General features: G+C 42.4%; 1 protein-coding gene and 1 pseudogene across 7 annotated transcripts in view; one reads left to right on the top strand and one right to left on the bottom strand.

Annotated features, from left to right (window-relative positions):
• Window positions 1–23,066, top strand: part of GATAD2B (GATA zinc finger domain containing 2B) — a 119,552-nt gene that overhangs the window by 33,697 nt on the left and 62,789 nt on the right. For 2 of the 7 annotated variants that reach the window (XM_078355783.1, XM_078355782.1), the window contains exon 1: window positions 6,443–7,193. The exons of 4 other annotated variants lie outside the window; for them this stretch is intronic. In XM_078355783.1, the coding sequence (XP_078211909.1) occupies window positions 7,045–7,193 (149 nt within the window). In that variant the 5' untranslated portion in view covers window positions 6,443–7,044. Of the gene's footprint in view, window positions 1–6,442; window positions 7,194–15,767; window positions 15,904–23,066 lie in introns of those variants that run through there. One more of the 7 variants, XM_054247735.2, reaches the window with a different exon arrangement.
• LOC118149282 (large ribosomal subunit protein eL30 pseudogene) lies at window positions 269–1,440 on the bottom strand (annotated as a pseudogene).

The raw sequence follows: 23,066 nt of genomic DNA, 5'->3' as shown, positions 1-23,066 counted from the left end.
ATCTTGGCTCACTGCAACCTCTACCTCCTGGATTCAAGCATTTCTCGTGCCTCAACCTCCCAAATAGTTGGGATTACAGGTGTGTGCCACTACATCCAGATAATTTTTATCTTTTTAGTAGAGATGGGGTATTCGCCATGTTGGCCAGGCTAGTCTTGAATTCCTGACCTTAGGTAATCCTCAGCCTTGGCCTCCCAAGGTGCTGGGATTATAGGCATGAGCCACTGTGCCTGGCATCAAGTTTTATTAAAGAAAAATTTTGCATGGTTTACTTTTGGCCAGTCTGTTCTGGCTTGCTTTTAATGATATCAGAATCACCTGGCTTAACGATAGCCAGTGTGCAAACTCTGTAGCATTTTCTGTATGCCTTCCAGTTATTGGCACTGTAGTGATGGATGCCAGTTTTGGCCAACATGGTGTTTAGTACTCTATTTTGGATTTCCTTAAAGAATGGCAGTTGTCGGTGGGGATGACCAATTTCACTTTAAATAAGTTGGAGCTTAGAGTTGATCAACTCCAGCCGCTTTTTCATCTTCTTTGCGGCTACCAACTTTCTTCCTTAGGTTCAGGATGGCCCCCAGTCAAGAGCAGCTGCCAAAATGGCTGAGAAGCAAGAAAGCCTGTTTCTTGTTATCTTTTTTTTTTTTTTTGTGACCAAGTCTTGTTCTGTTGCCCAGGCTGGAGTGGTGTAGTGGCGTGATCTTGGCTCACTGCAACCTCTGCCTCCTGGGTTCAAGCAGTTGTCCTGGCTCAGCCTCCTGAGTAGCTGGGACTACAGACATGTGCCACCACGTCTGGCTAGTTTTTGTATTTTTAGTAGAGACAGGGTTTCACCATGTTGGCCATCGTGGTTTCTACTTCCTGTCCTCAAGTGATCCACTCGCCTTGGCCTCCCAGAGTACTGGGATTACAGGTATGACCCACCACACCTGGCCTGCTGTAATTTTTTATGCTTATTTGCAGTGCTTGAATCAGTAGAATTCTTTATGGCCTGTATGGTCTTTAAGGAAGTTATCTTACTTCCTGTAAACCCATAATCAGTTAACACATTGAGGAATGTGCTTTGACTGTGTACAGTGGCACACATCTTAGCCCCAGCCACTGGGGCAACATAGCAAGACCTTGTCTCTTTAAAAAAAAAAAAATAGGAGTACTACTTTGAGAAAAACAAAACTCCCTAATTTAAATGCTGTCTCAGGACTGGAATTCTTGTTCTCATTTCTTGTGTCTGTGTTACGACTCAGTCCATATTCTGCTTTATAAAGTAGCGTACCTAGTTTTGACTTGAGCTAAAATTTTGATAAGTACATTTTCCCAAATAGTGGTAGACACTTACTTCACTTCTCAATCAGTTATTAATTTGTAACTCCCAAGTGTTTGAGAACTGACTTTTCTTGTTAGCACCAATTGCCTTTTCCCAGATAACTCACCAGTGCACATTAGCTTGGGTGTAATTCCCAATTTGTGTATCAGAGATTGGGAAAGCAAATGGTTTTCTTGGTATTAGATTGCCTGGTATACTATTTCTGTACATGTGGAGAGGAATCCTCATCTCCTAAGAATTGACATTTTCTTTTGACTAGTTGAGCTGTTTTTAACCTAATGAAGAAAAATTGTAACTTTTTGACCATATGAATGGGGTTTTGCTCTTCTGTGATCTGACTTGTTGTTGTAATAGTAATTTTGAAGCAGCATGATCTGATTATCTCCAAATAGAGTAGACCCACTCAAAGCAGACTGGACTGTAAGGAAGTAGGAGAGGACTAACAGCTAGATAAACAAACATTGGCTTGCTTTCTTGGACAACAGTGAATAAGTTAACCATTTAGCCATGTTTCAGTATCATGTTGGCTTTTTAAAAAATAGCTATTTTTTTCTTTTCTTTTTTTTTTTTTTAAGACGGAGTTTCGCTCTTGTTACCCAGGCTGGAGTGCAATGGTGTGATCTCGGCTCACTGCAACCTCCACCTCCTGGGTTCAGGCAATTCTCCTGCCTCAGCCTCCTGAGTAGCTGGGATTGCAGGCACACACCACCAGGCCCAGCTAATTTTTCTTATATATTTAGTAGAGACAGGGTTTCACCATGTTGACCTAGATGGTCTCGATCTCTTGACCTTGTGATCCACCCGCCTCGGCCTCCCAAAGTGCTGGGATTGCAGGCTTGAGCCACCGCACCCGGCCTTCTTTTTTTTTTTTTTTTTTTAAAGATGGGGTTTCACTATGTTGGCCCGGCTGGTCTTGAACTCCTGACCTCAGGCGATCCACCCACCTCGGCCTCTCAAAGTGCTAGGATTACAGGCGTGAGCCACCTCGCCCAGCCAAAATAGCTGGTTTTTTTTTTTTTTGGTCAGATGGTTAAAAAAAAAAAAAAAGCTATTTTTCAACCTTTGTAATGGTTCTAATACTGATCTACTTGCTGAGTCCAAGAATATACAGCCATGCCCCACATAATGGTAGTCCCTTAAGGTTTTAACATCATACTCTTCTGCCTTACATATTCTGTGTTTAGATATGTTTAAACGAATACTTACCATTGTGTTATAATTGCCAATACGGTAATAGACTGTATAGGTTTATAGCATAGGAGCAATAGGCTATACCATCTAGGTTTTTTTTAGTATACTTTACAATGTTTACACAACAATGAAGTTGCCTAATCATGCATTTTTCAGAATGTATCCCTGTTGTTAAGCAACCACACAATTATGTGTTAAAATGGGCACAAAGATTTAGCAAGTTATTCATAAAATTTGTAAAGGGCAAATAAAAAGACTTGGTTTTTTTTTAGCCAGTTTCTGATATTATTGAGTTTTTGTTAAGTGTTTGATTCTATAAAGTTTATATTTCTTTTGTAGGAGTACCTTTAAGCATTCAGTTGCAATTAATTTGAACTCTGTTGCCTAAGCTTAGATAATCACCTCTTTTCTTATGCTATTCTTTGTGATTTGATCCTCTCAGACATCATTTATCAAATTCTTTTTGTATCTAGATTGTACATCTTTAGTCTTCTTTTTTTTTTTTTGAGATGAGTCTTGCTCTGTTGCCCAGGGTGGAGTGCAGTGGCATGATCTTGGCTCACTGCCTCCTAGGTTCAAGCGATTCTCCTGCCTCAGCCTCCTGAGTAGCTGGGAATACAGGCATGCGCCACCATGCTCAGCTAATTTTTCTATTTTTGGTAGAGACAGGGTCTTACCACGTTGGCCAGGCTGGTCTCAAACTCTTAACTTCGGGACATCACCTACCTCAGCCTCCCAAAGTGCTGGGATTACAGGCATGAGCTACCATGCCTGGCCCGTTTTTTAAAATTCAAATATTTTTTCTTTACTTGTCACTGACTTAAAGCTCATGTCCTTAGCCTTTCAGAATTAGTCCTGGATGAAACTGTCTATGATTAGAAATCATACGTGCCTGTCAAAGAGTTTGTATGTTTTTACTTCCATTGTGTTTGGCTAATATTTTCTTTAATCCAGTGGGTAAAGTGGAGATTGTCAAGGCAAGCATGGTTACCCTGGAGAACTGGGTTCTTGAGTGTTTGCTGAGAAATGCTCAAGACATCATGGTATAATGCAAACTATATGGGCTCCTTAATTTTTTTTTTAAGTTTCACTGAATTAATTTCCATATCTAGAAAAAAGGAGAAAAGGGCTGGACACATTGGCTCACCCCTGTAATCCCAGCACTTTGGGAAGGCAAGGTGGGCGGATCAGTTCAGGCCAGGAGTTTGAGACCAGCCTGGAAAACATGGTGAAACCCTGTCTCTACTAAAAATACAAAAATTAGCCTGGCGTGGTGCGGGGCCTATGTAATTCCAGCTACTTGGGAGACTGAGGCAGGAGAATAGCTTGAACCTGGGAGGTGGAGGTTGCAGTGAGCCAAGATAGTGCCACTGCACTCCAGCCCGGTCGACAGAGTGAGACTCCATCTCAAAAAAATAAAGAAATAAGAAAAGGTCCTACCTTCCTGGCTTAGTGCATTAAATGCACAGTGAATATAGATGTTTTTCTTAACTTTAGGTAACTTGGTATTCTTTAGGGTATCACAACTTGAGTAATATTTACCGAAAGGAAGTATTTTTAAATTTAGTTTTCGCTTCACACAATTAAGTACTTCAATTTTTGGTATGATTTAGCTGAAAAGAGTAGCATTTCTGCCTGCCGTATAGTTCTTAATATTCCAAGGCCCTGAAGAAGTTGGCTTGAGAGCATCTGTAATACCTCTGGACTACTAATCAATCTAATAAACAGAGGGAGATAGAGTAAATGTAGAGTACTGCCTGAGCCTCTGCAATGTTGGAAATTTAAACTAATGGTAATTGCTACAGACAGCTTAATTGTATCTAAGCTTTTTATATTAAAAACTGATAAAAAATTGACCAGTGCAGTCAGATGTGTTCAGCAGACTTAAAGTGGGCATGATCTTTGAATGGGTTGTTAAAAAATAGACAATCAGCTGGGTGCCATGGCTCACACCTTAATCCCTGCCCTTTGGGAGGCCGGGTTGGGTGGATCACCAGCTCAAGAGATCGAGACCATGCTGGCCAATATGGTGAAACCTCGTCTCTACTAAAAATACAAAAATCTGCCAGGCATAGTGGCACGAGCCTGTAGTCCCAGCTACTTGGGAGGCTGAGGCAGGAGAATTGCTTGAATCTGGGAGGTGGAGGTTGCAGTGAGCCTAACTGCACCACTGCACTCCAACCTGGCAACAGAGTGAGTGTCTCAAGAAAGAAAGAAAGAAAGAAAGAAAAAAGACAATCCTACTTACCCTCATCAATATGGAATCTAGTGAGCTTCAGTTTTAAATTCATAATTGGTCTCTTGTGGAAATGTTAATGAGAATAAATAATCTATTTTCCTTGCCACATTTATCATGTTTTCCTTTATATTGTAAAATGATAGCAGTGTCTAGATCTCGATACCTCTGATGGTCTCCTATTAAGAGCACCTTATTGTGACTGAGATAGTACAGTATCAACTACCTGAAGATCAGCTTGTGTTATAAATAAAGGGTTTTTCTTTGTAAATTGTTGAGTTTCTCTTATGCCAGTGGCCAGTACTACCTAGTTTCAGTTTAGCTCAGTGTTAGTTTTCTGAAAATTGAAGTTAATATTATATGGCTCAGGAAAACTTTTATTTACAAATTAATATTTTTGAGTAGGATGATGATTATTTTTCTCTAAATTCTTTAGAAACTTTAATATTTGAGAAAAACAAGGGCTTTGTGAGAGACACTGATGGAGGCAGTAATTATGACGTAAGTTTCAGAGGTCCAAATGAGGCAAACATTTGGGATGACATATTTATAGGAGATATTGGTTGAAAGTAAGAAAATTCCTACCCTCTAGTTATTCCTTGTTTATAACTAGTTCATCAGATAGAGATCCTAGAGTGAAGGTCCTCAGCCAATAGAGCTCCAAGAAAACAATTACCGTTGCCTTTCTTCCTCTTTGGTTTGCTTAGATTTCTTCCCCACTATTTTCTGACCCCCATCAGTACTTCGGGGAGGTGAAGAGTCCTTACAAAATGATTGGAACCAGTTGCTCTAAAACAGAAAAAGGAAAGCTAATCAGAGACCATGCTCAGATATATCTAGCATCTGGATCTGTCTATAGAATGACATTGGGATGTGTGTGGTAAGTGGGATATGGTAGGTAAGGATGTGCTGGAGTAGAAAGAGTGTTCTATCTGTGACACAGGAAAGTGGAATAATACTGCAAGGATACTATGGCTGGGCCTAAGCCATTAAAAATTTTTTCTAATTGCAGTGAAATATACATAACAAAGGCCTAGGCTGTTTTTAGAGTGTGCATGTACTGTCTTGACTACTTTTCTGTGAAATCTTGCTAGGATTTGTGTTAGGTGTGGATTCAGCTACCCTAAATGGTGTCGATTGATGGGGTTAAATCAGATGTCCTACCTGTAGGACAGCTTCAGGAAAAAACAGAATTAATGAATACACCTGCTGTCTTTAGTACCTGTTCCCTAGCACTAGCAATAGGGATAAAGAAAAGAAGTTTTGTGGGCAGTATGTTTTCATTTTATTGTAATTTGGAGTGTGCTTTGGTATTGATGCTGTGAATTTCTATCTTGGATGTTGGCTTTGGAAACTAAATAGTTAAAGCATCATGATTTGAGAGGAAACTAGCTCTCATTCATGAAGGCAAAGTTTGGCACTAGGCCACAATAATGGGGGGATAGTTAGGGTGGGGAGACCAGCAGACTTTTTTGTACCACAAATGACTTTTAAAAATTAAGAGATAATTCCATGTCCTGAGGTTATAAACCGGCTACAACTGGTTTTTCTCTCCCTCCCTCCTGCCCCCGCTAGGCATCATGGGTAAAAGTAAGCATCCCCCTGTTTCTTTTGTTTAATATAACAGTACGCCATGTGATTGGCAGGGCAGTGCCCACTTGGAGACTGGGTTTGTGCAGGTCTCTCAAGGGGGCTGGCACACATGGGGCCACCTCTGTGCTACAGAAAGAGCGTCTCTTACGATAGAAAAGAGACGATAGAAAAGAGAAAGGGGACCCTCCACACACACACGACCACACACACACACACATCCCCAAAAAACTAACCCCATCTCATTATTTTCCTCCTTTTTCTGTTCTCTTTCTCTGTTTCTTGTTTCTCACATTTTCCTGGAAGCTAGAGGAGGGAACAGAAAAATGTATACCTGTAAGTACTTTTAATTGTCTTGCCCTCCTTACACCTTATTTTTCTCTGCTAAAAGCAGAAACTTGAAATCTCTTTGAGCTCTTCCTAGTGGTTTTTGGCTATGTGTAGAAGGTAATATGCTGGGGTTTCTAATAGGATTGAAGTAATAAACACTGTTGCTTTAAAAAAATTTGTTGCGGAATTGTTTCTCATACAAAGCTCCTTTCGGTTTGGATCTTCTTTCCCTCTGCTTCATCCATTTGCTATAATGGTAAGGGTCTCTGGCTTCTAGTTGTCTTCAAGCTGTAGCAATAAGGAGAGTGTTATATTAAGGTTTTCTCTTTCTCCCTCCCCCACTTTTTAAAAATTTCTTTTGTCTGTAGCAGTGATGGTTCTAGCTCCCCCTTACCCTCTCTACCCCTCCCCTTTTTCATGTCAGCTCCAACCCTGCTCTGTGAATGGAGTCAACCAGCTGACTGAGTGTTGGCATCATGCCAGGGGCTGCAAAGCGATGAGAATGTGCGCGCGCTCGTGTGTGTAAGTGTATACAGAACACAAAGGGAAAGGCCTGCAGTCTAGGAAATCACAGGCCATTATATAAGGAAGTCTGCATCATCTCTGCTTGCTTGGGCTGATGGACAAGGAGAGTGGGGAGGCTTAGAGCAAGAAATATACCCTTTTGACACACCCACACATACATTTTTTTCTTGCCTTCTTAGATAAAAAGGTATTTGTGTTGTGGCAAAATGAGAGCGCTTCTGTGTGCAGGTGGTATTGACCATGTTCCTAGTGGAAGTAGTAACTATTCTGGGTCTCCTTTTTTTTTTTTTAAACTTTTTTTTTTTTTTTTTTTTGAGATAGGGTCTCTCTCTGTCACCCAGGCTGGAGTGCAGTGATGTGATCACGGCTTACTGCAGCCTCGACCTCCCAGGTTCAAGCTATCCTCCCACCTCAGCCTCCTGAGAAGCAGGTGTGCACCACCACACCTGGCTAATATTGGTATTTTTTATTGAGATTGAGTCTCCCTCTGTTGTCCAGAGTGGTGGGTCTCTTCTTTCTATTCCCATTCAAAGATGTATGCACTTGAGAAAAGAATGATTTAAAGAGAAATGCCTCCTGGATTTTACAGGCTGTAGTTTGTTAAGATTCTTAGGGGTTGGGAGCAAGGAGGCAGGGGACAGGCCACACTGTGGGGTTTTTTTTTGTTTCTTTATTTTGAGACAGAGTCTCACTCAGCTGCCCAGGCTAGAGTGCAATGGCATGTTCTTGGTTCACTGCAATCCTCCGCTTCTCAGGTTCAAGCCATTCTCCTGCCTCAGCCTCCTGAGTAGCTGGGATTACAGGTGCACACCACCATGCCCAGCTAATTTTTTTGTATTTTTAGTAGAGATGGGGTTTCACCATGTTGGCCAAGCTGGTCTTGAACTCCTGACCTCAGATGATCTGCCTACCTTGACCTCCCAAAGTGCTGGAATTACAGGCCTGGGCCACTGTGCCCAGCCTGTTTTTTTTTTTTTTTTGGACAGAGTCTCACTTTGTAGCCCAGGCTGGAGTGCAGTGGCAAGCTCTCTGCTCACTGCAACCTCTACTTCCCAGGTTCAAGTGATTTTCATGGCTCAGTTTCCTAACAAGCTGAGATTACAGGTGGCCACCACCATACCTGGCTAACTTCTGTGTTGTTTTGTTTGTTTGTTTTAGTAGAGACAGGGTTTCACCATGTTGGTTAGGCTGATCTGGAACTCCTGACCTCAAGTGATCCGCCCGCCTCAGCCTCCCAAGGTGCTGGGATTACAGGTGTGAACCACCGTGCCTGGCTGTTTCTAATCATTCAGAATTGCCAAGGGTACAAGGGTGGTTGGGGGAAAGGGGTTGTTCTTAAGGAGAAGCAAAAAGCCAGTAATAGAGTGAGTAATATCTGTTAGCTACTCATTTGAGTCTCCCCCCTTTTTTCTTTATTTCTTCTTTTTTGTTTAGTATGATATTATCAAAATGCAATATTCTTTCCCTGCCATCTGCCAGAGTTAGAATTGTACAAAAGGACAGTCAAACAGCACATGGAAGGAAGGAAAAATTAGAGATTGTTCTGAGTGTCCATACATTGCAAGTGTTATCAATTTGGGGTTCATTAGTAGTGATTTTATCTTTCATTGGCGATTAGGGGGTCAGCATTCATTTAGAAATTATAGTTCTTCTCAGTTTAGTGTGATGTCATTTCTTTTTTTCTTTTTTGTTTTGAGACAGAGTCTCATTTTCTCTCCAGGCAGGAGTGCAGTGGTGTGATCTCGGCTCACTGCAACTTCTGCCTCCCGGGTTCAAGTGATTCTCCTGCCTCAGCCTCCTGAATAGTTGGGACTACAGGCATGTTCCACCTGCAGCTGATTTTTGTATTTTTAGTAGAGATGGGGTTGCACCATGTTGGCCAAGATGGTCTCGATCTCTTGACCTCATGATCTGCCTGCCTTGTCCTCCCAAAGTGCTGGGGTTACAGGTGTGAACCACTGAGCCAGGACTGATGTCTCTTCTTAAATTCTCTTTATGTGCTTCCTACGTGTGATATGAAGCAGCTTTTGTGTTAGGTGGAAATGAGAAAGTGTATTAAAGAATAAAATATGGGGCTAGGCACGGTGGCTCATGCCTGTAATCTCAGCACTTTGGGAGGCTGAGGCAGGTGGATCACATGAGGTCAGGAGTTCGAGACCAGCCTGGCCAACGTGACGAAACCCCATCTCTACTAAAAATACAGAAAGTAGCTGGGCATGGTGTCTGGCACCTATAATCCCAACTAGTCAGGAGGCTGAGGTAAAAGAATCTCTTGAACCCTGTAGGTGGAGCAGGGAGCTCAGATCGCACCACTGTACTCCAGCCCGGGTGACAGAGCAAGACTCTCTGGAAAAAAAAAAAAAAAAAAAGAAAAGGGAATAAAGTGTGGGTCATACTGTTGCAGTGGTTTTATATGAGTTTATTTTTGCTTCTGACCATTCAAAATAGAAAGAGCATCTCTTATGGTAGCACTGATGGAGAGAGTTTGGAATGGGAGGGAGCTTCCAAACTAGTTAATCCTATAGTAAGAGTTTATCAGGTTGCAGTCTGGAGGAAGTTCCTTAATTTGACTGGAAACTTGTATCTTTCTGTTAAAGCCTGTAAATTTCTGTTCTTGCCACATCTTTACAGGCAGTTGTCTTTGGATGTCTGTATTTTTTGTTGTAAACATCTGTGCTTTTTCTCTCTTTTATTAGGAGGTGAGTATGAGGTTATATACTTTTTCTTTCTTTTTTTAGGGGGTAGGGAATTGAGTCTTGTTCTGTCGCTAGGCTGGAGTGCAGTGTCTTGATCTCAGCTCACTGCAACTTCATCCCGCATTCAAGTGATTTTCCTGCCTCAGCCTCCGAGTAGCTGGGTCTACAGGCATGCACCACCACATGCAGCCAATTTTTGTATTTTTAGTTGGGGTGGGGTTTCACCATGTTGGCCAGGATGGTCTCAATCTTTTGACCTGGTGGTATGCCCACCTTGACTTCCCAAAGTGCTGGGATTGCAGGTGTGAGCCACCTTGTCCAGCCAGAGGTTATTACTTTTTTTAAGTATTGTAGGATGAGCTGGGCATGGTGGCTCACACCTGTAATCCCAGCACCTTGGGAGGCCAAGGCAGGAGAATTGCTTGAGCTCCAGCCTGGGCAACATTTTTACAAAAAATTAGTGGTGGCATGTGCTTGTGGTCCTAGCTACTCGGTAGGCTGAGGTGGGAGGCTACAGTGAGCCATGATTGTGCCACTGCACTCTAGCCTGGACGACAAAGTGAGATCCTGTCTCCAAAAAAAAAAAAAGGTTGTAGGATGTGACCTACCACAATGATTGGTCTGCTTATTCCCCAGGCTGCCTGCAATTATTTCCCCACCCCAAATAGCTGGAACCCACTTTTCTAAGTCCCTTTATAAGTAAATTAAGGGGAATTGTTTCTTAGTTTGTTGAATACTGAAAGACAGAATAGCAACAGACCAACCTTGCTCCAACCTAGAGGCTAGGTAAAGATTCATTCATTGTTGTTGTGGTATTCTCTAGTTCTTTGTAATAATTACCTTTTTTTTTTTTTTTTTTTTAAGTTTTTGGGATGAAGTGTCACTCTGTTACCCAGGCTGGAGTGCAGTGGCACAATCTTGACTCACTGCAACCTCTGCCTCCTGGGTTCAAGTGATCCTCCCACCTCAACCTCCCAAGTAGCTGGGATTACAAGCGTGTGCCACCACACCCGGATAATTTTTGTATTTTTAGTAGAGATGGGGTTTCAGTATGTTGGCCAGGCTGTCTTTGAACTTCTGAGCTCAAGTGATCCCCCTGCCTCAGCCTCCCACAGTGTTGAGATTACAGGTGTGAGCCACTATGCCCAGTTACAACCTTTATTTTTACCTTATCTCTTGATGCTAGGAGCCAGATTAGTAAGGCTAACCTTAGTGGTTACGTGGTCATAATCAATGAGGCATAAACCAGTACCTTCTCTTAATGGATAGATTTAAAAAAATTTTTCTTAACTCTCATAGGCCTTAATTGCTGTTTAGGAGTGGCTGAAGAGTAGTTTTGAAATGTATGTGAAATCTGCTCTTTGGCCATGTCTGTCCCTTTAATTCTATTTATTTATTAGAAATAGGGTCTCACTCTGTTGCCTGTTGCCCAGGCTGGGGTGCAGTACCGTGATCATAGCACACTGCAGCCGTGAACTTCTGGGTTCAAGTGATACTCTTGCCCCAGCCTCCCAAGCAGCTAGGACTGACTACAGGCATGTCACCATCCCTGGCTAATTTTATTATTATTATAATTGGTAGATACAGAGGCTCACTGTTTTGCCCAAGCTGGTCTCAAACTGCTGGCCTTAAGCAGTCCTTCTGCCTCAGCCTCCCAGAGTGCTGGGATTATAGGCATGGGCCAACGCAAAAAACCTTTCATTCTAATACCACTTTTTTTTTTTTTTTTTTTTTGAAGTGGAGTCTTGCTCTTTCTCCCAGGCTAGAGTGCAGTGGCGCGATCTCAGCTTACTGCAACCTCTGCACCCCAGGTTCAAGGGAGTCTCCTGCCTCAGCCTCCCAAGTAGCTGGGACTACAGGTATGTACCACCATGCCTGGCTAATTTTTGTATTTTTAGTAGAGACGGGGTTTCACCATGTTGGCCAAGCTGGTCTTGAACTTCTGAGCTCAGGTGATCCTCCCTCCTTGGCTTCCCAAAGTGTTGAGATTACAGGCGTGAGCCACCTCACCTGGCCTCAATAATACCACCTGTTCTAAATGATTGGCAGATTTCCTTTTGTGTATGTCAGAACTTACGTGCTGATTTATAAGGCAACCATAGGAGAAGGCTGTTTACCTCCTATTCATTACCTTTAAGCAGCACACCCTAACTTGTCACATTTAAGCATAGCAACCTTTACAGTCCTTGGTGCATATTACTAAACATATGTCGCCTAATGCAAGGTCATCTAGGCTCTTTTGTTCAAGAATGTGAGCCAAAGGTTTGTGTAGTAAACTTAGTTATCTGTAAGGGCATGTAAATAGTAATAGTCTTTCGTAAGAATTACTCTCTTAACCAGTTTGGTTGTATCAGAAACCAAAAATTACAATATGGATAGCATAGTATGATAGTTAAGAACATTGACTCTGAGGTAAGACAGTGCTGTGTTTTAACCAGGCCCAGCCATTTAAGGACTGTGAAATATGTAGTTACTCAGTTTATCTGTTTTTCTTTTTTTCTGTAACAGGAGGATAATTATATCTCCAAAAGTTCTAAAGGAGGTAATGCATTGTAAAGCACTTTAGCATAATGCCTAGCAAATAGTAAGAGCTTAGTGAATGTTAGAGAGAGAGATATTTCTATCTTTTGGGTTCATTTATACTATTTTCATTGTTCTTACTAGTTTCTTTTAGCCAGCTTGTAGCTACCTTTTTTTTTTCTTCAAACTTGTGGTAGGTTTTTGAATTAGATTGGGTTGATTGACCTGTATGTAGGAAGCATCTATATCAGGGGTCAGCAAATTATAGCTGCTACTTATTTTGGTAAATAAAATTTTGTTGGAACACAGCTACATCCACTTGCTTACAAAAGCAGAGTTTAGTAGTTGCTCCACAAAGTCTAAAATATTATTATCTTGTCCTTTAAAGAAAAGTTTGTAAGACCCCACAGTCTAGATCAAGCTTGTCCAGCCCACAACTCATGGACTGCATGCAGCCCAGGATGCTTTGAATGTGGGTCAACACAAATTTGGAAACGTTCTTAAAACATGAGATTTTTTTTTTCTTCCAGATCATCAGCTATGTTTAGTGTTAGTGTATTTTATGTGTGGTCCAAGACAGTTGTTTTTCTTCCAGTGTGGCCCAGGGAAGCCAAAAGGTTGGATACCCCTTGTCTAATCAAGAGTCTTTTTTTTTTTTTTTTCCTGGAAAAGGGACTTATGAAGCAAGTTCTAGAAATCAAAAGAGAAATAATTAAAATAGACTAGATTTGGCTGGGCGTGGTGGTTTACATCTGTAATTGCAGCACTTTGGGAGGCCCAGGCAAGAGAATCACTTGAGCTCAGCAGTTTGAGACCAGCCTAGGCAACACAGGCTTATAAGAAAAAATGCTGGGCATGGTGGCATGTGCCTGTAGTCCCAGTTAGTTGGGAGGCTGAGGGTGGGAATTGAGCCTGGAAGTTTGAGGCTTCAGTGAACTATGAGATATGATGGAGCCACTATGCTCCAGCCCAGGTGACAGCGCAAGACCCTGTTTCAAAAATAGATAAATAGGCTGGGCATGGTGGCTCACATCTGTAATCACAGCACTTGGGGAGGCCAAGGCAGGTGGATCACCTGATTTCAGGAGTTCAAGACCAGCCTGAGCAATATGGTGAAATCCCATCTCTACTAAAAATACAAAAATTAGCCAGCCATGGTGGCATGTGCCTGTAGTCGCAGCTACTTGGAAGGCTGAGTGAGACAAGACACTTACTTGAACCCAGGAGGCGAAGGTTGCAGTGAACCAAGATCGCACCACTGTACTCCAGCCTGGGAGACAGAGGGAGATTCCATCTCAAACAAAACAAAAAGCCCAAAAATAAATAAGTAAAAATAAAAAAATAGACTAGACTTACATGGACTAGAAGGAATAATTATTTCAGGTTTTTAGAAGTAAGATTTTGTAGCAGGAGGGTTCATTGACATGGCTAATAAGCATTAGGTAAAGGAAAGTAACATTTGAAGTTGGTTAGGCAATACAGCACTTATTTTTAATCGCTTTAGGGGCACTTCGTAGTAGTGTGTTGTCTTAGTCTATTTTCTGTTGCTATAACCTGGGACTGGGTAATTTAAAAAGAAAATAAATTTATTTCTTTTCTTTCTTTCCCTCTGTACCTTTCTTCCTTTCCTCTGTCCTGTGTCCTTCTTCTCTGTCACCCAGGCTGGAGAGCCATTGTACAGTCATAGCTCATTGTAGCCTCGACCTCCTAGGCTCAAGCAGTCCTGCCTCAGCCTCCCGAGTAGCTAGGACTACAGGAATGCACCTCTGCACACAGCCAAATTGTTTTAAAAATGATTCTGTAGAGATGGGGTCTCACTATGTTGCCTAGGTTGGACTGGAATGCCTGGACTTAAGCAATCTGCTCACCTTGGCCTCTCAAAGTGCTGGGATTATAGGTATGAGCCACCATGACCAGCCCCAAGAAATTTATTTCTTACAGTTCTGGAGGCTGGGAAGTTCCGAGTCAAGGGGCTGTATCTGCTGAGGGCCTTCTTGCTGGTGGGGACTCTGTAGAATCCAAAGGTGGCACAGGGCATAACATGGTGAAGGGGCTCACAAGAGACAGCCACACTGGCTTTTATTACAGACCCACTGTTGTGGTAACTAGCCCATTCTCTCAATAACCCATGAAACTGAGAATGGCTCTACCATCATGACCCAGGTTCCTCCTAAAGGTCTCACCTCTCAACATTCTGCATTAGACACCAAGTATCCAACAGATGAACTTTTGGGAGACACATTCAAATCCTAGCCAGGGTATTAGAGGGAAGTACAAAGAAGAGAGATTTGCTACCAAGTAGTGTGCATTAAACTTGGAAAAGAATATGAATTGGTAAGTTACCTATTAAACAAGTATGTTAGAGTAGGCTGGCAGTTTTCGGCCAGGCACAGTGGCTCATGCCTGTATTCCCAGCACTTTGGGAGGCTGAGGCAGATGGATCATGAGGTCAGGAGTTCAAGACCAGCCTGGCCAACATGGTGAAACCCTGTCTCTACTAAAAATACAAAAATTATCTGGGCGTGGTGGTGGGCACCTATAATTCCAGCTACTCCAGAGGCTGAGGCAGAGAATTGGTTGAACCCTGGAGGTGGAGGTTGCAGTGAGCTGAGATTGTGTCACTGCACTCCAGCCTGGGCAACAGAGCAAGACTCTGTCTCAAAAACACAACAAAAAACTCCTGAAACATGAGCACATCCCCTAACAATAGCACCAAACTACTAGTAGTCATTGTATTCTTCACTGCCATGCAGTTTAAATTTGCAGTTAAAAAAAAATCCAGTTTCATTTAAGAATGTTCTTGATGAAGCAGTAAAAATTAGTTTTATTTAATCTTGACCTTTCAGTACTTGGCTTTTGAATATTTTGTGTCACAAAATGGGAAGTACTCAAAAACACTTCTTTTATATATTAAAGTACTGTGGTTATCTAAGGAAAGGTACTCGTACAGTTAGTTGGGTGTCCAGCTAACTACTTGCCTTCTTCATAGAACAGCATTTTTACTTGAAAGAATAACTAACAAAGTATGATATTTAGACTTGGGTATTTGGCAGATGCTGTCTTGAAAATTTTCAAGGAAAACAACTGACTATTTTTGCCCAGTGATAAAAAAATCAAGCAAAAATTAGAATTTTGGAAAGATTATTTACTCCACCATGAGACTGTCTACTTCCCAGTTAGTTTCGTGATTTTTTCGATATTATGTAATATGTCAACATTTGAAAGATCTGCATGACTTAGTGAACTAGAATTTTTCAGATGACCTGTGTATGATGTGACAAAATCAGATTTGGGTAGAAGATCCATTCAAAGTATAAAGTAGACTAATGTATTTTATTTTATTTTATTGAGACAGAGTCTCACTCGTTACCCAGGCTGGAGTGCAATGGAGTTATCTCGGCTCACCACAACCTCCGTCTCCTGGGTACGAGCAATTCTCCTGCCATAGCCTCCTGAATAGCTGGGTTACAGACATGCGCCATCATGCCCAGGTAATTTTGTATTTTTAGTAGAGACGGGGTTTCTCCATGTTGGTTGGGCTGGTCTCAAACTCCCGACCTCAGGTGATCTGCCCACCTCAGCCTCCCAGAGTGCTGGGATTATAGGCATGAGCCGCTGAGCCTGACCAGACCAGTGTATTTTAATATAATAATACAAAAAGTTATTGATAGGGTTTCAGAGTTTGCATTTGCTGCTAACTTTTAGAAACTACTGGGTTGCTTTTTTTTTTTTTTTGAGACTGAGTCCCACTCTGTCACCCAGGCTGGAGTGTAGTGGCCATCAGATCTCAGCTCACTGCAGCCTCTGCCTCCCATGTTCAAGCAATTCTCCTGCCTCGGCTTCGCAAGTAGCTGGGATTACAGGTGATACCACCACACACAGCTAATGTTTCATATGTTTAGTAGCGATGGGGTTTCACCATGTTGTCAGGCTGGTCTAGGACTCCTCGGCTTCGAGATCCGCCCACCTTGGCTTCCCAAAGGGCTGGTATTACAGACGTGAGCCATTGTACCTTGCCTGGGTTGCTTTTTTAAAAATTGAATTCAATTTCACATGAACATCGAATTAATTCTTTTATTTACTAATTTATTTTTGAGACAGGGTCTCCCTTTCTCACTCAGACTGGAATGCAGTGACAGTCTCGGCTCACTGCAGCCTTGACCTACTGGGTTCAAGTGACCATACTACCTCAGCTCCCCAATTAGTTGGGACTACAGGCATGGGCCACCATGCCCTGCTAAAAAATTAACTATTTAAAAGAGTACAATTTAGGCTGGGTGTGGTGGCTCCTGCCTATTATCCCAGCACCTTGAGAGAGGCTAAGGTGAGTGGATCACTTGAGACCAGGAGGTGGAGACCAGCCTGACCAACATGGCAAAACCCTGTGTCTACTAAAAATACAAGAATTAGCGAGACTTGATGGTGTGTGCCTGTAGTCCAGGCTACTCGGGAGGCTAAGGCAGGAGAATTGCTTGAGTAATATCAAGGAAAATATCCAAAATTCTAATAAATTTAAGAGGCTGTAAAAATACCTCTCTCTCTGGTGGGGCAGTGTGGCTCACGCCTGTACTCCCAGCACTTTGGGAGGCTGAGTTCTCGTGGTCAGGAGTTTGAGCCCAGCCTGGCCAACGTAGTGAAACCCTGTCCCTACTAAAAATAAAAAAAAATTGCCAGGCGTGGTGGCGCATGCCTGTAGTCCTAGCTAGTTGGGAGACTGAGGGAGGAGAATCGTTTGAACCCAGGTGGCAGAGGTTGTGGTGAGCCAAGATTGTGCCACTGCACTCCAGCCTGGGCAACAGAGAGAGACTGTCACCAAACAAACAAAAAAATTAGCTGGGCCTTGTGGTGGGAGCCTATAATCTCAGCTACTCCAGAAGCTGAGGCAGGAGAATTGCTTAAACTCAGAGGCAGAAGTTGCTGTGAGCCGAGATTGTGCCACTGCACTTTAGCCTGGGCAACAGAGCAAGACTCCATCTTGGGGGAATAAAAAAAAAAAACCTCTCTCTAGTATCAGTATGAACTAATGGGTTCTTATATATACACACATATATATACAGATTTGAGTATCCCTTAAATGATTGAAACCAGAACCGTTTCCAGTTTTGGATTTTTTCAGGTTTTGGGATATTTCCATATACATAGTGAGGTATCATGGGAGTAAGACCCAAGTCTAAACACAAAATTGATTTGTTTCATATATATAATAAGCATACAGCTTGAAGGTAATTTTATAACAACATTTTGTGCATAAAGCAAAGTTTTGACTGCATTTTGACTATAGCCTGTCACCTGAGTTTAGATGTGGAATTTTTTTCACATTTTGAAGCACTTTGGATTTTTTCTTTTTTTTAGTAAAAAGTAGAGACAGGGTGGCCAGGTGCAGTGGCTCACGCCTGTAGTCCCAGCACTTTGGGAGGCCGAGGCGGGTGGATCATTTGAGGCCAGGAGTTTGAGACCAGCCTGGCCAACATGATAAAATGCCATCTGCACTAAATATGCAAAACATTAACTGGGCTTGGTGGCAGGCACTTGTAATCCCAGCTACTCAGAAGGCTGAGGCTGGAGAATCGCTGCTTGAACATGGGAAGGGAGGGTTGCAGTGAGCTGAAATCATGCTTGGGCGACAGAGCCAAACTCCATCTCAAAAAAAAAAAACAAAAGCAACGTAGAGACGGGGTTTTGCCATGTTGCCCAGGCTGGTCTTGAACTCCTGGGATCAAGCGATCTGCCACCTCAGCCTCCCAAAGTGCTGGGATTACAGATGTGAGTCACCACACCTGACCCAATTTGGATTTTCTGATTAAGGATCTTCAAGCTGTATATACATATGCAAATGTCGATATAGAAACAGATATGAATGTTGTGTGTATGCATATATTTATTTCCTTTTCTGAAAGGGCTTAGAAATAGTGATACCACCATAGCAGTGAGCACACCTGACACCAGATCTTGTTTTGCAACACTTCAATAAAAGGAACCAGAGCTGCTTGGAAAAATGGCTAGGGCAGATGAAGATGATGAACCTGGAACATTATGTGGGGACCAGAAACTAATAAATTGCCAGAACAGTGATGGGGAGCCAACTTGAAGGAGCTTTCAGTGGCCAGATCTGGGACATTTTGAAAAACAAATAAAAAAAAAAGAAAAGAAAAACAAATAATGACAACAGATTATAACCCATGGCGTAAAATAAATCTCCATAAGTCCATGCTGCTATAAATATGGGAAAGGGGACAATTGTTTTCTACAGTGCAACTCAAGTTGATAAATATAAAAGGAATGATGGAAACATTAGGCAGATTACTACAAGTAGTTGTTGCAGGCAAAAATTGTCTTTTTTTTTTTTTTTTTTTTTTTTTTGAAACGGAGTCTTACTCTGTTGCCCAGGCTGGAGTGCAATGGCATGATCTCAGCTCACTGCAACCTCTGCCTCCCAGGTTCAAGTGATTCTTCCGCCTCAGCCTCTTGAGTAGCTGAGTCTACAGGCACCTGCCATCATGCCTGGGTAATTTTTGGAGAGACAGGGTTTCACCGTGTTGGTCAGGCTGGTCTTGGACTCCTTATCTCAGGTGATCCGCCCGCCTTGGCCTCCCAGAGTGCTAGGATTACAGGCATAAGCCACCATGCACGGCAATAATTGCGTTTGTGTGCTAAAATTAATATGTGGGATTTTGTTTGGAGATAAGATATTTACATAGTGGCTTCTTTTTTTTGGGGGGGGGGAGGAAGGCAGGAAGGGAGGGAAGAAGGACGGTAGGGAGGAAGGAAGGGAGGAAGCAGGGAGGGAGGGAAGAAGGACGGTAGGGAGGAAGGAAGGGATGAAGGAAGGAAGGGAGGAAGCGGGGAGGGAGGGAGGGAGGGAGGGAAGGGAAGGAAGGAAATCAAGCAGTGAGAGAGACATTGCCGACCCGAATCTAGAGGTTTACAAGTTGATTTCTTTTTTTTTTTTGAGAGAAGGAAAGAAAAAAAAAATAAGTAAAGGAGGGGAAGAGAAAGAGGGAGAGTAAATGGAAATATTGCTTTATTTTGAAAAAAATTGAGTATTAATAATGGCCAATCAATGTTTCATTTAAACTTATGGGTAGGTGTGATGTGGTATTGACAAGAATGTATATTTTGTGTATTTGAAGTGGAGAGCTCTATGAATATTTATTAAGTTTACTTGTTCCGGATCTGAGTTCGAGTCCTTGATATCCTTATTAATTTTCTGTCTCATTGACATAGTGGCTTCTAAGTATCTCTCCGTAATAACATATCAGTGGAGAAATCTATCAGATACCATCTTAAGTAACTGAGGTAACATTAGCATTAATACAACATATTGACATCATGTACTTCCTGATACAATACACTGAAAAGGGCACATTACTTCTGTGATATTATCACAAAAACATATAACTTCAATCTAATTATGAGAAAACGTCAGACCCAAATTAAAGGGTACTTTTCAAAAAAACTGGTCACTATTCTTCAAAAGTATCCAGGTGAAGACAGACTAAAAAATTAACAGATTGGAAGGAGACCAAGGAAGGACACGTGACAACTAAATGTGTGGTTGTGGATTTTGTCCTGGATCTGAAAAGAATATAGGGGCCGGGCATGGTTGCTCACGCCTGTAATCCTAGCACTTACAGAAGCTGAGGCAGGCGGATCATCTGAGGTCAGGAGTTTGAGACCAGCCTGGCCAATGTGGTGCAACCCCATCTCTACTAAAAATACAAAACTAGCCAGGTGTGGTGGTGTGCGCTGTGCTCCCGGCTACGTGGGAGGCTAAGACAAGAGAATCGCTTGAACCCAGGAGGAGTAGGTTGCAGTGAGCTGAGATGTGCTGCTGCACTCCACCCTGGGTGACAGCAAGAATATATCTAAAAAAAAAAATCTGTGTGGTGTATATATATAATTAGGAAAACTGGTGCATGTGAATAAGAGCTGTAGAGTAGTTAATAAACACTATTGTTTCCTGGTTTCAATAATTGTTTGGGGGTTAAAAAACACTCCTCCTGGCTGGGCATGGGAGCTCATACAGGTATGGGAGCTCATCACTTTGGGAGGCTGAGGCGAGAGGATCACCTCAGGTCAGAAGTACGAGACCAGCCTAGCCAACATGGTGAAACCCTATCTTTACTAAAAATACAAAAACTAGCGGGGCATGGTGGTAGGTACCTGTAATCCCAGCTGCTCAGGAGGCTGAGGAAGGAGAATTGCTTGAACTTGGAAGGTGGAGATTGTGCCTTGCACTTCAGCCTGGGGTACAAAAGCGAGACTTCGTCTCAAAAAAAAAAAGGTAGTGCTTCCTTCCTATGTATCTGTGACATGTGTGAGACCACATCCACTCCACCCCGTCCCCCATACTTTTAAGTAGAACAACATCACTGCATATTGAATGCAAAGGCAGCTGTGAGAATCCAGCTGTCTTCTATTAAGCCAGACATTAAAGAGATTTGTAAAAATATAAAACAATGCCACTTTAGTCACTCAATTGTTCTCTTATTTTGGAAAATATTTTTCATAAAGAATATGTTATGTTAACATGAAATGGGTTGGTTACAGTTAAATGAATTTAAAAAGATTTTTTTTTTTTTTTTTTGAGACAGAGTCTTGCTCTGTTGCCAGGCGCCAGGCTCGAGTACAGTGGCGTGATCTTGGCTCACTGCAACCTCCGCCTCCCAGGTTCAAGCAATTCTGCTGCCTCAGCCTCCCAAGTAGCTGGGACTACAGGTGCACACCACCATGCCCAGCTAATTTTTGTATTTTTTAGTAGAGACGGGGTTTCACCATGTTGGCCAGGATGATCTCGATCTCTTAACCTTTTATGATCCACCCTCCTTGGCCTCCCAAAGTGTTGGGATTACAGGCGTGAGCCACCGAGCTTGGCCTCAAAATTTTTTTTTTTTGAAACGGATGGCAGTTCACCTCAACCTCCACCTGCCCGGTTCAAGTGATTCTCCTGCCTCAGCCTCCTGAATAGCTGGGACTACAGGCACGTGCCACCATGCCTGGCTAATTTTTTTTTTTTTTTTTTGGTATTTTTTTAGTAGAGACAGGGTTTCACTGTGTTAGCTAGGATGGTCTCGATCTGACTTCATGGTCCGCCCTCTTTGGCCTCCCAAAGTGCTGGGATTACATGTGTGAGCCACTGTGCCTGGTTGGTGAATTAATATTTTTAAAACTTTATTTATGTTTTTCAAGACAGAGTCTGGCTCTGTCGCCCAGGCTCTGTTGCTAGACTGCAGTAGTGCGATTTCAACTCACTGCAACGTCCACATCCCGGGTTCAAGCAGTTCTTCTGCCTCAGTCTCCAGAGTAGCTGGGACCACAGGCATGCACCATCATGCCTGGCTAATTTTTGTACTTTTAGTAGAGATGGGGGTTTCACCATATTGCCCAGGCTGGTCTCGAACTCCTGACCTCAGGTGATCCGCCCGCGTCAGCCTCCCAAAGTGCTGGGATTACAGGTGTGAGCCATCGTGCCCAGTTTAAAATTTCATTTTAATTCTGTTTCTAATATGGTGACTCTTAGTTATTGCCCTCTTGGGGTCCTTGATTTTATTTATTTAGAGACAGGGTCTTGCTCTGTCACCCAGGCTGGAGTACAGTGGTGCAATCATAGCTCACTGTAACCTCAAACTCAGGTTTAGACAATCCTCTTGCCGCAGCCTCCCAAGTGGCTAGGAGTATAGGCACTCTCTCACCACCATGCCCAGCTGGGGCCTTGATTTGTAACTCCTCTTTAAGGAGTTCTGAAACAAAAAGTTTTGAGAGCAACTAGAGTATGCCTAATAGCTATAGTGGCTCCAACAAGATAGAAAGCATTTCTTTCATGTAATTGCCCAAGGTGAGTGGGTCCTGTTGCTCTTTTGTTTCATGTGATACTTCAGAGACAGATTTTCTTTACACTAATTTTTCTGCTAATCCCCAGAACAGTGGGTCTCACAATTTAGTATGTATCAGAATCACCAGGAGGGCTTGTTAAAACAAAATATATAATTCTCACCTCCAAAATTTCAGAGTCTGGGATGAGGGTCAAGAATTTGTATATCCAGAAAGTTTCTAGAAAATGCTGATGTCACCAGTAAGAGGATCACATTCTAGGGCATTGTCCTTTTCTCCAAGGTTGGAGCTAGTTTGTAGCCAAATGGGAAGGGGAAAGAGCATGGAGGAATTTGCCCACCTGTTTTAGTTCTCAACCAAGAAGTAACAAACATTTTCTCTTTATTCTGTTGGCAAGATTTTAGCCTGTCTATAGTGGAGGCTAGGAAATGTGGTGAAGCTGAAAAACCATGTGATATTTCCATTACTATAGGAGAGGAGGAGAGTTAATTCTGATGGCTATTGAGAAACAATACCATCCAGACATTGGGAGAATAAACACTTGGCTAGGATTAATTAGGCCACATATTTTATCAGATAAAGGACAAGAACTTACATAGAAATGTGGCAAGGGAGGGTCTAGGAGGATGGTACATGAAAATACAGGCGTGAGACTGTCTTATGGAAGATTGAGACAGAGTAACTTGGTTAGGAGGACAGAATACAGGAGGCCAGGCAATAGGTAACAATGGAAACTATTAAAAGACTTTGAAAGAAGGCTTATTGCTGTGCGCGGTGGTTCACGGCTATAATCTTAGCACTTTGGGAGGCTGAGGCAGGCGGA

This window comes from Callithrix jacchus, chromosome 18 (assembly GCF_049354715.1).
Source record: "Callithrix jacchus isolate 240 chromosome 18, calJac240_pri, whole genome shotgun sequence".
Taxonomy (NCBI): Eukaryota; Metazoa; Chordata; class Mammalia; order Primates; family Cebidae; genus Callithrix; species Callithrix jacchus.
Note: the sequence above shows the minus strand (reverse complement) of the source record. Positions and strands in the feature narration are given on the sequence as shown.